Here is a 12,531-nt window from a genome sequence, read left to right as displayed (position 1 = left end):
AAGAAAAATGAATGAAAACAGTAAAAAAAAAAAGTTATAAAGATGTATTACAAAGGTACGGTGAAAATTATTTGAGAAAACTAGTTAAATAAGGGGTTGGTCTTCTCACCAAAAATGTCCACTATGCATAATGTATGGAGGACTGAAGATCTGTCAGATGAAATCTGATCTGGATAAGAGGGTGGTCTTCCTAAAGAGAAGGTCTCTTGGAGAGGTTTCACTGTAATAGATCTTACATGTGCTCTCTGTATGACTAACATTAATCAAAAGTGACGCTTCACTTTGTCTGTGATGACACTCTAGTGATCTGCCCTCTCTCATGAGTTTGCCCCAGATTTGTCCGATGGCTGTGCCTGTAGGAATGGGGGGCGCTGTGCTGATGGAAACAACACCTGCCATTGTCTTCCGGGGTTCTTTGGTCTTCACTGTGAATATGGTAAGATTGGAGTGCATGTTGGACTTACTTTATTTATGATATTTTTTCAATCTGATATTGTGTTATGCAAAAATAAGCTCTAATAGCCAATAGCCAGCACTATATAAAATCTTTCATTTATTGTGGAAGAAATAAAACAAGCAATGAGGGATGTCCCAACTGCCGAAGATGCCTTTTATTTGGGTATCTCTGGCACTCCCAAAGAAATGAATGGATGACATGGCATCTGCAGCTTCAAGATGCACAGAGAGCTGGGGCCCTGCTGTGGATTTGAATTGAGCAGTGATCTGTCATGTGCATTGCCACTTCATTGAACTTTATGGTATAAACTCAACCCCATAGAGTTATATGAAGCAGCAGGCCATGTGACTGATATGGCTACTCTATTTCAGCAGGGGGCACAGGACCTTGGGATTGGGTGGTGGTCTAAGAGGTGGAGCCCCAGTGGTTAGGCACTTGTTACCCTTTAATTCATTTTTATGGACATAAAGGTGTCGTTTTTTGGGTCCTTAAAAGTGATGTCTCATACTTAAAATTACAGAAAAACTTATCCCCTATCCGCAGGGTAAGGGATAAGTTTTAGATTGCGGGGTGGTGGGACGGGGTGGGGTGGGGGGGGGGGGGGGTTACGTCCAACTGCTGGGGCCCCTACTATCTCCTGTACGGAGCCCGGCTTTCCTCGGGAGCGGCGCGCCACGCCCTCTCCATATATCTCTATGGGAGATCCCAAAGATAGCCGAACCTCTCTTCCATTTTTGATGATTTTTTTGTTCAGTGATTACAGCCTTTAAAGGGAACCTGTCACCAGTTTGATGCTGCCCAAAGCGTGGGCAGCATAAACTGGTGCAGGCATGCTATGAATTACTCTGAGATGCTCAAATGTTTGAGTGAGGGCTGGCTAGAGTGACGTGTCACTCAAGCCGGTCAGGAAGGGAGCAGCCACGAGGAACCGGCCCGGTGACAGGTTACAGGTTCCCTTTTCCTGTCTTTACAGCCACTAGGTATATGAGATTGTACCCAGTTCCAGTTTCTGTATCTTAACCTAAAATGAGGACTACTGTATTTTTAAGGATATCCAAGTAAATTGTATGAGGAACAATGACTTCTATTTGTAAATAGCCTATATAAGTTTCTGGACTCATAAATTCCACTCTTTATACCAGTTGTTGCCGTTTGTGTTCAGCTCATTGCTGTACTGTGTGCTGTGTTAGTTTATTGCTATGGTAATAAATTAAATTACAACAGCTAATGTCAAATCTCCATTACATTCGTCTCTAAAAGGGAATTCTGGTTAATTGAATTTAAGAAAAAATGTTTTGCTCTATTTAACATAGTCGCCACTTACAAATATTTATCCATCACCACAGAAAATAAAGGTTTAGAAACATAGTTACTGTAATTTGTATTAAACACTTGGAGAGCAACAATATAACAATGTTGCCAGTGGTAACTGTGGACGATGCAGCAGGGGTGAACGCCTTTTTGGTTTATAATCTATCCATTCATACTAGAAACCAGAAAATTCAGTGCAATGGGGCTATAATAAAACACCACAAAGCTGTTCTGTGCAGCTTGTGGCAAGAAGTGTAGTCACAGCCCAATGGGTTGTTGCCCCCAGGCCAGTAAAGATGGTGCACCCCTAGCCTAGATTAATTAAGTTTAAATTCTATATAGCATGTTCTTATTAAATACAGTTAGATGAAGGGCCCAGGTATACTCTATCTGCTTTACTGCTGCAGGATTTTACCACCAGGCACTGTTGTCATCAAATGAAACTCATTCTATGCTTTGCTAAATTAACAAAAAATAATTCTTTACTGCTCCATTTTTCTTCTCAGAAGTCACGTCTCTGCCCTGCAGTATGGGCTCCCAATGCCCAGATGGAGGCTCCTGCATGGAATATGGAGGCAGCTACCGGTGTGTGTGTCACACAGATTATATCATCAGCAACCACTGTAAGCTATGCTGCTTTAAAAATACTACAATATTTTAAATATAACTGAATGGATTCCCAATATCCTAGGTCACACTCAAACTCACAGCATGTAGTAACCAGTGGATGTGGACCATGGACTTGTCTAAGTGGCCCTCTGGTTTTCACCTGGGTCACCAGGTCGCTGTCTCTAGTTATAAAGGTAAGAAAACACGGGGGCACGAACATGTCATGGATCAGATGTTGGCTTCTTTATTCAGATTCAAGGTGCAGTAGAACACATGTTCTGGCGCCCCGCCAGGAAAGAGCGTGTGGTCACAATAGCTATTTTGTGCCGATCCCGGCACTTCCTCAGGTCCACCTACCTGTGTGCAAGGGGTCAGGTGAAATATAGTTCCTGAACACCTACATTAGCAGGTAAGGGCGTTCCACACTTACAAACCACATTTCACATTAGAAGAGTAACAACAACATTTTCAGTTAAAAACAAATGGAATTTCAGCACAAGTCAAACAGAATTATAGAAAAAACATATATATATATACTTACATAATCTCACCTTTATTAGATATAAAACGCTCATATTGAGACGATCATTCAAACCGAGGTTTCCCTCCGCATTGGTCTGTATGATCCATCTCGCTTTGCGCTGTAAAAGTAATTTTCGGCGATCTATCCCTGAGAGTACAGCAACTTATTCTAATGCCATGAACTTTAATATCTCTACGTCTCCTCCATGTTCTTCAGCCTCATGTGTAATGAGTCTAGGGGATCCTTTCTTAGTTGTAATAGAACGAACATGTTCTCTAAATCTTCAGAGGTCTGATTGTACACCCTATATTGAATAGTCTGAACTGATTATTTGCTGGTTCGACAGCACAATACGTCTTTTGGGGAAACGACAATACCTTCTAATGTCATATTTTTGTCCGTGCAGGGTTGGGTACACCAGTTACATGTACCACATCTATACATCCCGGGGCATAGTGATTTATTCAGCCAGTTTTTTTTTTTTTTAGAGGGACCTTTAAGCGTACTATTCACTAGAACATCTTTTATATTTCTACATTTTCTAAAAACGACCAGAGGTTTTTGCTTCGCACTCTTCGCTAGTTCAGCATCATTCTGGATCAAAAAACAATTGTCCCTTATAGATTTTTATCTGTTGGGCCATAGGGCTGAAAGAAAATGAGAAAGAAAAACGGGAGATGGATTTAACGGCCAACATACTATGGGAGGGGGGGGGGGGGATGTCTGTTTGTTGTTGTGATGGAATAATGTTAGGATTAATGTTAAAATTTAGAGGATTAGGGGAGCTTCTAGGGCAGTGTCTGTCCTCAAAATTCTGCATTCTGCTTTTTCCAGTTTTTTGTTTTTTTTATATTTTTTGCTGCCTGTCAAAAGGGTCCTCCTGTCTTGATTTCTTTCTTTCTCCATTGGGTGGCGTCTCTCCAGCGGTCCCTCTTCTATTTGCACTTTGATTCTATTTATTGGTATGTATACTGTCTCTAAGCACTTTATAGTTGTTGAGGTATATCCTCTATGGGATTGTGCAATAGAATGAGCAGTAGCGCAACTTATGAAATGTGTCTAATACTATAGTTTACATTGTGGACCTCCTGAAGTGACGCCCTCTTTTCCACCACAAGTTGGCTTTTCCCTTTTTATGATGTTTTTTCTTGTTTTTATAATGTAATGAATTATTAATAAAGTCATAATATATTTTTATCAATTTATTACTCCATCCCATTCTTTTGTACTTATTCTTAGTATAAGGAGTGTATAGCAGGGCCATATGCAATAATTGTACATAGGAATCATAGATCCCTAATTATAATATATATTCTATTGTGCCATAATTTTGGTTATCTCCATTGATTTTACTAGAGCATTTTTTAGGGTACCCTCTTGCAAGTAAGCGCTTTAACAGATCCTGTGCTTGTATGAGGAAATCTTCCTCTTTACTATTAATCTGCCTAAGTTTAAAAAATTTCCCATAGGGCATTGCTTTCTTGACATGCTTGGGGTGGTAGCTGCTGTAGTGAAGCAGAAAATTGCAGGTGTCCCCACCTGGGAGACCAATAGTCTCCAGGGTGGGTTCACTTACGGAGCCCCTGTCTAAGTATATTGATTGACTGTTGCACCCTCTCCTGGTGGAGATACCAGGTTCAGTTAAGGACACCAACGAGTTTCTTCTTTTTCTTGAAGGATTAAACTGGCCACCAAATGGCATGTTGGTGTCATTAGACATTGAAAGTATACACAAGTATCCCCCAGGAGAGAAGTGTAGCAGCCATCAGAGAATTTTTACAGGGGTCAGGAAAAACACAAGCGTTTATTGATTTTGTGTGCGAGTCTATTCACCTCAAGGTAGCGATGAGGGCTGGGTACAGGTGAGGAGATCGGAGGTGCTAATCACAAGAGCAAATGGTATACGAAAAGAAGAGTCCAAAAGAGATTGCACTCACCATCCACGACTTTATTCACAAGAGTGCAGGCATACAGAGATGGAGGCAGGGGCACACCGGGACTAGTTGTTTTGCGCTAGTTTGAAGAAGCGCAAACTAGCGCGAAACAACTTGTCCCGTTGTGTCCCTGCCTCCGACTCTGTATGCCTATACTCTTGTGAATAAAGTCGTGGATGGTGAGTGCAATCTCTTTTGGACTCTTCTTTTCGTATACCATTTACTCTTGTGATTAGCACCTCCGATCTCCTCACCTGTACCCAGCCCTCATCGCTACTTTCCCTTGTTCCTACATATCGCCCTAGTCCTGCATGTGCCGGATCTTTCCTACTCCAATCTTGCATTTTTCATATTAACTTGCAACACCTTCATGTTCAGAGAAACGTGGTATAAACAAACAAGTGGGGTTGCCATGGGTACACCTGTGGCATGTACCCTGGCTAACTTATACATAGCCATGTTTGAAAAGAAGTATATTTTTACCGCCACAAACCCCTACCTGAAGTTTGTTGCAAGTTATTATCGTTTCGTGGACAACATATTTATAGTATGGACAGGCTCAGAGCCTGAGTTCCAGGAATTTGTGTTAACACGCAATAGAACTAATGAGATGAATTTGTGCTTTACATTAAAGGTAGGGAGGATAGAACTAGAGTTTCTTGACGTGCTCATGGTAATGAAGGCATTGTTACTATGGGCTATCGCAAGTCAACAGCCTGCAATTCTCTGCTTCACTACAGTAGCTACCACCCCGAGCACCTCAAGAAAGCAGTGCCCTATGGGCAATATTTAAGACCTAGGTGGATTAATAGTAAAGAGGAAGATTTCCTCATACAAGCACAGGATTGCAAGAGTGTACCCTAAAAAGGCTCTAGTAAAATCAATGGAGAAAGAAAGAAATCAAGACAGGAGGACCCTTTTGACAGGCAGCAAAAAATATAAAAACCAAAAAACTGGAAAAAGCAGAATACAGAATTTTGAGGACAGACACTCCCCTAGCAACTCCCCTAATCCTCTTAATTTTAACATTAATCCTAACATTATTCCATCACAACAACAAACAGACATTTTCCCCCCTCCCACAGTATGTTGCCCATTAAATCCATCTGGTCACTTTTAGAAAATGTAGAAATATAAAAGATATTTTAGTGAATAGTACTGGCTGAATAAATCACTATGCCCCGGCATGTATAGATGTGGTACATGTAACTGGTTTACCCAAGCCTGCATGGACAAAAATATGACATTAGGAGGTATTGTCGTTTCCCCAAAAGACGTATTATGCTGTAGAACCAGCAACGTAATTTATGTCATATTTTGTCCATGCAGACGATTCTATATAGGGTGTACAATCAGACCTCTGAATGTGAGATTTAGAGAACATGTCCGTTCTATTACAACTAAGAAATGATCCCCTAGACTCATTACACATGAGGCTAAAGAACATGGAGGAGACGTAAAGATATTAAAGTTCATGGCATTAGAAAAAGTTGCTGTACTCTCAGGGATAGATAGCCGAAAGTTACTTTTACAGCGCGAAGTGCGATGGATCATACGGACCAATGCGGAGGGAAACCTCGGTCTGAATGATCGTCTCGATATGAGCGTTTTTATCTAATAAAGGGGAGATTATGTAATTATATATATATATGTTTTTTCTATAATTCTGCTTGACTTGCGTTGAAATTCCATTTGTTTTTAACTGAAAATGTTGTTGTTACTATTCTAATGTGAAATGTGGTGTGTATGTGTGGAATGCCCTTACCTGCTAACGTAGGTGTTCAGGAAGTATTTCACCTGGCCCCTTGCACACAGGTAGGTGTGACCTGAGGAAGTGCCGGGATAGGCACAAAATAGCTATTGTGACCACACGCTCTTTCCTGGCGCCCCGCTAGAACATGTGTTCTACTGCAACTTGAATCTGAATAAAGAAGCCAGCATCTGATCCATGACATGTGAGTGCCCCCGTGTATTCTTACCTTTGTCACTTTGAGATTGCCTTTTCTGTATACGGTCGGAGCACCTGTGGGATTGGAATTGGCAGGGTTGCAGTCCTTCTGCTGCTTGCACCGTGAGATCTTCAGCACAATCAATTCTGCTTTAGCAGTCTCAGCATCTGTTTTCTATTGTGAATACTGTCTCTAGTTATGGTGCCAGTGTAGATGGTGGCTGGCCTTATGGACCATGAAATGTTAGCTCAAGACACTGAGGAGTTTGGCATGGAATGAGTCAGGGTACTAGCCAAGTGCTGGACTTGCAGAGTTTGTTCATATTTAATGGATGGACAAGTAGGTAAGGGCAAGCAGCATAGGTTAGTAGGTAAGAAATGTGATGGTATGCAGAGATGAGGTTAGATAGTAATCCATGGTCATATACTGTAATGGAATCAGAATAGACAGGAGCCCCTTCACAGGAAACATTAGTGGACTTAGCTCAGGCAATTTGGGATGGAAATGACAGTCCTAAATAATGGGTAGTAACAGACTTTGGAACACTTTTTGGTGTGCTTGATGGTCATTTAAGAGACAGAGCTGAGAACAGCAGCAGGGGGACTAGCAGAGCAGTGGGAGGGAGCATGGACTGGACCACACATGGAGAAGGGAAGACAGCGGGAGGCCCCTCCAAGACGAGCGGCAAGCTAGCGGTCTTTTCCGGAAGCCGTAACACAGCAGTCCAGTTATCACATACTATATGAAGAGTTGTTTAGTGGGGGTTTTCAAATAATTGTTGTGTTGGTGAAAACTGATTTTACTGTAGAAAAACATTTTTTTTTGTTTTTTGTAAGTAAGAGAAAATTTTTACTGGTGACCATGTTTTTTAGTGTTGCCACATGCAACAAGCTATAGCAAAACATTTGCTAGGGGATTACACTTAACAGGTCCACATATCTCAGCTTCTGTCACCATTTAAGTGACACAAAAATGGTATATTTTAGTTAACCCCTGAGGTTATATGTGGAGTTGAAGCGCACCTTTCAGTGTGTCAGATTATAGTGATTAAAGTAAAAGCATGGCTGTATAGGGCATTTCACCCTAAATTTGAGCACACCTTGCTTTTACAGAGTGAGCCCTCCAGTGCTGAGATATACATAGCTTTATTATTATGTAAATAAGCCCATGGGATATTCCCCTTGGCGGCACAAGCCTGTACGTTCCCCCCTGCATTGAAATCCTGCACAAGTGTTCTGCAGAAACAGTTTAGCGCATGTGTAGTACTGTCAGCTTCTCCCGGTGGCTGCAAAGACTGATCTGCGCTTGCGCGCTTCTGACAGCTCACACAATCAACGAGCATTGTTTGCAGAGAAGGACATATCCCACTTTTAAAATGGCTTTATTAAAATGCATAGAAACATATAAAATTATTATTTGACATAGGTTAAAAGCAAACGTGAATCCTTTTTCTACTCTGTTTTTTAGCACTGCCCTCTCCCTGTGATTCTGACCCCTGCTTAAATGGAGGAAGATGTGAGTCTCAGGATGATACCTATTCCTGTGTGTGTCCCCGTGGATTCATAGGGAAAATGTGTGAAAAGGGTAAGAACACATTTGTTACATAGACATATAATAGAAAGTTTGCTGAAAATCAATAACAAAATATCAACAGAGGGCCTTGTAGCAAATATTGAAATGGGCCTTCTGTAATGGTGTCTTATTTTGCCCCCAGGACAGGAAGGTCTGGTGTTTTTTCCCTTTGCTTTCTATGGCCCGTTGGTCAATACCCCCTCCATTAATTTTCTGACAATGCAGTTCTCTGGAGACAGGAGTTCTGCACAGTTTCTTACCAATAGAAAAAGGAATGGGACCAACCAGAACAGGGCTGCTTCTCTTCAAGGGGCCTATAGCAGCCACGTGGTTAGCCACTATGGTACACACACCCTTGCTGATATGCAGTAAAGTGCATGCCTATGTAATAGCTATTGAGGAGACACAAACAGCCTGACTGACCACATGCAGATGTCTTCATATTTACCATTTGCTATAATATAGAGTGAGAATACTTATGTAGAAGTGTATTTACTCACTGGTAATCCAACATTTCCTTCCCTCTCCACCTACTTCTGTCTCTCTTAGTAAAGCCTGCCCTGTGTAGTTTGCTACCTTGTCGAAATGGAGGAACATGTAAGGAGGCGCATGATGATTATTACTGTATGTGCCCTTATCCTTTCACCGGAAAACACTGTGAGACAGGTCAGATATGCTTTTTTATTATATTTCATGCGTGTTTCCTGTTTGCATAGGGTCACTTTTATTTAGACTCTGACTCCCCTCTACATTATCTTCAGATTTACTATGCCTGTTTTAGTAAATCCATGTATTCATACTACTATTCCACTTGTCATTAGGATGTGCCCCTGAATAACCTTCAGCACTATGACACAGCTTGATTGTTGTATGGTCAGGGCTGCCTGAACGATCACTTGATTGGTCATGTGGCCCTGTACTTCTACCTTTCATCCACCACACATCTCATTTTACACAGGGTAATGGATGGCCAATGGATTAGGATTCTAGACAGGGCAAAACCATGTAATTATCCGGTGAATGAACTACTCTTTTACACAGAGAGATTATCATGTAATAGGGCTCTTACAGTGTCAGCACTTGGACGTCAGACTGTAAAGAGACCCACCCCATCCTTAAGCTAGTATTGCCCAGTTACTCCATTAATAAATGTAGTCATATTTTTTTAGGAGATAATAAGAAAGAAAGGGTCCCGGCACTCAAGTTTCTTGCTAATCTTTGCGTTTCATTTATGCAGTTTGCATAGCATACATCACAGTACGCATTACGGCTCAACAGCCTTTATCAACTGTGTGTAGGTATCAGTTAGGACGCATCTTATACACTGCATTCGACTCACATACCACTCAGATACCCAGAACACATGATTAAAGAAAATGGAAAACTTTTTAACACAATAAATGCTTGAAAATACTTGAACAATTCTTGACGAAGATTCCTTCAGAATAGAGATTCACTTACCTCTCTGTGAAAATAATAATAATAATAATCAGCAAATAATCACATCAACCCATGCATGACATATACGTTAATGTAGTAACTGTGACAGTTCATAGTTGCGGTTCATGCCACATGGTTCCAGGGTCCCTAGACGGTGAATCCAGAATGCTTCTTTCTGTACAAATAATTTCTTAATATCACCTCCCCTTCGAGGCTGTATTACTTCGTCTATTACTTGGTATTGCAATTGTGCTATGGAATGATTTTTATTCTTAAAATGGGCCGGAATGGGAAGAAGGAAATTTTGACATCTGATGCTGGATTTGTTACTGGCACATACTTGAGAAATCCTACCCCTGAATAGAAGAATTTAAAACCCTCTCATTAATCTGCAACAAACGCCCCAAGAATATTAAAGATAATAAGAGCAGACATAGGAGGGAAGCAGAAAAGCACACAAACTTTTTTCGGCACAAAACGCATGGGCACATTTCCATGTCTGAACTGTGCCCAGTGCAGCAATGTCATTAAGGGGAATCAAATCACACATCCACATACCGGTAAAAAAAATCCCTATCACCAAGCTTTTCACTTGTCAATCATGCAAAGTAGTATACCTCATGAAATGCCTGTGCAGTCTCCTATACGTTGGGGAGACCACCCAGCGTGTAAAAATTTCCTTCTTCCCATTCCGGCCCATTTTAAGAATAAAAATCATTCCATAGCACAATTGCAATACCAAGTAATAGACAAAGTAATACAGCCTCGAAGGGGAGGTGATATTAAGAAATTACTTCTACAGAAAGAAGCATTCTGGATTCACCGTCTAGGGACCCTGGAACCACGTGCATGAACCGCGACTATGAACTGTCACAGTTACTACATTAACGTATATGTCATGTATGGGTTGATGTGATTATTTGCTGATTTTATTCTTTTCACAGAGAGGTAAGTGAATCTCTATTCTGAAGGAATCTTCGTCAAGAATTGTTCAAGGATTTTCAAGCATGTATTGTGTTAAAAAGTTTTCCATTTTCTTTAATCATGTGTTCTGGATGATAGTACTAATTGAGATGACGTGGTATCTGTGAGTCGGATGCGGTGTATAAGATGCGTCCTAACTGATACCTATACACAGTTGATAAAGGCTGTTGAGCCGTAATGCGTACTGTGATGTATTCTATGCAAACTGCATAAATAAAACATAAAGATTAGCAAGAAACTTGAGTGCCGGGACCCTTTCTTTCTTATTATATTCGTACCTGGTCTTCGGGCACCAACGCTTATCTGCAGTGCTGACCTTCTTTGGACTTTGTTATATTTTTTTAGGAGGACTACCCTAGGCAAAATGGCAAAATACAGAGTTCTTAGGAAAAGTGTGATTTCATAAAAAAATACAAGATTATAATATAACATACAGGTCAAGAGTGATTAATGGTCATCTTTAAAAATGATGATTTGCAGCCAGATCTGATCAGCCAGAACATTAAAGACACCTGCATTATGTCATGTAGATTCTACATGTACTACCAAAGCATGGACTCCAGAAGACTTTTGATGCTGTCCTGTAAGATGTTAGTAGCAGATAAGGCAGGGTTCACACTTAGTATTTTGGTTAGTATTTGGTTTTCAATTTGATCACCAACACTATAAAACCAAAACTATAATGAAACAATTTGCACCTTTTTCTGTGATTTGGAACGACTCCTGGTTTTGGCAAAAAAATTATAAAGGCCCACTTAACACATCTGATATCTTTTAATACAGGAATGAGAGGCCCGTGTTCATCTGGTCCATGTCACAATGGAGGCACATGTTTTCACTACCTTGGCAAATACAAATGTGATTGTCTACCACATTTCTCTGGCCGACACTGTGAGAAAGGTAAGTTATTGGAGTTGTCATTATGTTTTTTGCCTATTCAGTTCCATTTATTTCTAAGTTCGGCAATGTTCGGAAGCCTCTTGCAGATGAATGGAGCTCCGGCCAAGAACTCGCGCTATGCTCCATTCATTCTTAAATTTTCCTCTGTTCTTAGAATTGGTGCAGGTCCCAATGGTCAGACCCCCACTGATCAGCTTCTTTCTCCTATCCTATGGATAAGGGATAGCTTTTGGATTTTAGGTCAGAAGGTTTCAAATTGTTAAATCACTGCGCCAGATAGGCCATTAAAAGCCCCTTCACAGTTCTACTTTTAGATTTGAGAAATTTTCTGCTTGTGAGACAAGTTATTAGAATTTTTCATATATGCTAAAGAGCAGCATTCACCTCAAGTGTCCAGCATTTCCACAGGATGGAAGTCCTATGCAATTAAGATGATTAGCCTGCTCTTTGGGTACTTGCTGCTCATTTGCATATATGAAAATGCAAATTCCTCAGCTCACAATCAGAGTTTCCCGTGCAGATGTCTTTGGTTACTCACTTCTCCAAGACTCTCCCCACCCATTCTCAACCATTTCCACCATGCGCCTGGTATCAACACATGAATAATGCCCCCTTATGTGTCTGCACAGTATTACTGCTCTTAACACAAAGTACCCACCCCCATTCAGTAGTGATGCCCCCCTTAGTGCTCCCCACTTAGTAATAAAGCCCCCTTATTGCTTGCTCCCTTAGTAATTACACCCCCCTCCTCAGTATGGATGTCTCCCACATAGTAATGATAATCCCAACTTAGTTATTATGACCCTTAATGCCCCCCACTGAGTTATAATGCCCTCCATAGAAATGATGCTC

At 40.9% G+C, this 12,531-nt stretch overlaps 1 protein-coding gene across 8 annotated transcripts in view; it reads left to right on the top strand.

Moving 5' to 3' along the window:
* The window catches only part of SNED1 (sushi, nidogen and EGF like domains 1), a 180,943-nt gene that overhangs the window by 124,929 nt on the left and 43,483 nt on the right, over positions 1-12,531 (top strand). For 7 of the 8 annotated variants that reach the window (XR_008891052.1, XR_008891054.1, XR_008891051.1 and 4 more), the window contains 5 exons: positions 335-436; positions 2,275-2,391; positions 8,251-8,367; positions 8,905-9,021; positions 11,563-11,679. Coding sequence is in view for 3 of the 8 variants with exons in the window: in XM_056564683.1 (XP_056420658.1) it covers positions 335-436; positions 2,275-2,391; positions 8,251-8,367; positions 8,905-9,021; positions 11,563-11,679 (570 nt within the window). In the remaining 5 variants the exon portion in view is untranslated. The remainder of the gene's footprint in view (positions 1-334; positions 437-2,274; positions 2,392-8,250; positions 8,368-8,904; positions 9,022-11,562; positions 11,680-12,531) is intronic. The other variant, XR_008891053.1, reaches the window with a different exon arrangement.

The sequence above is a fragment of the Hyla sarda genome, chromosome 3, assembly GCF_029499605.1.
Source record: "Hyla sarda isolate aHylSar1 chromosome 3, aHylSar1.hap1, whole genome shotgun sequence".
NCBI lineage: Eukaryota > Metazoa > Chordata > Amphibia > Anura > Hylidae > Hyla > Hyla sarda.
This window is presented reverse-complemented; position numbering and strand designations above follow the sequence as displayed.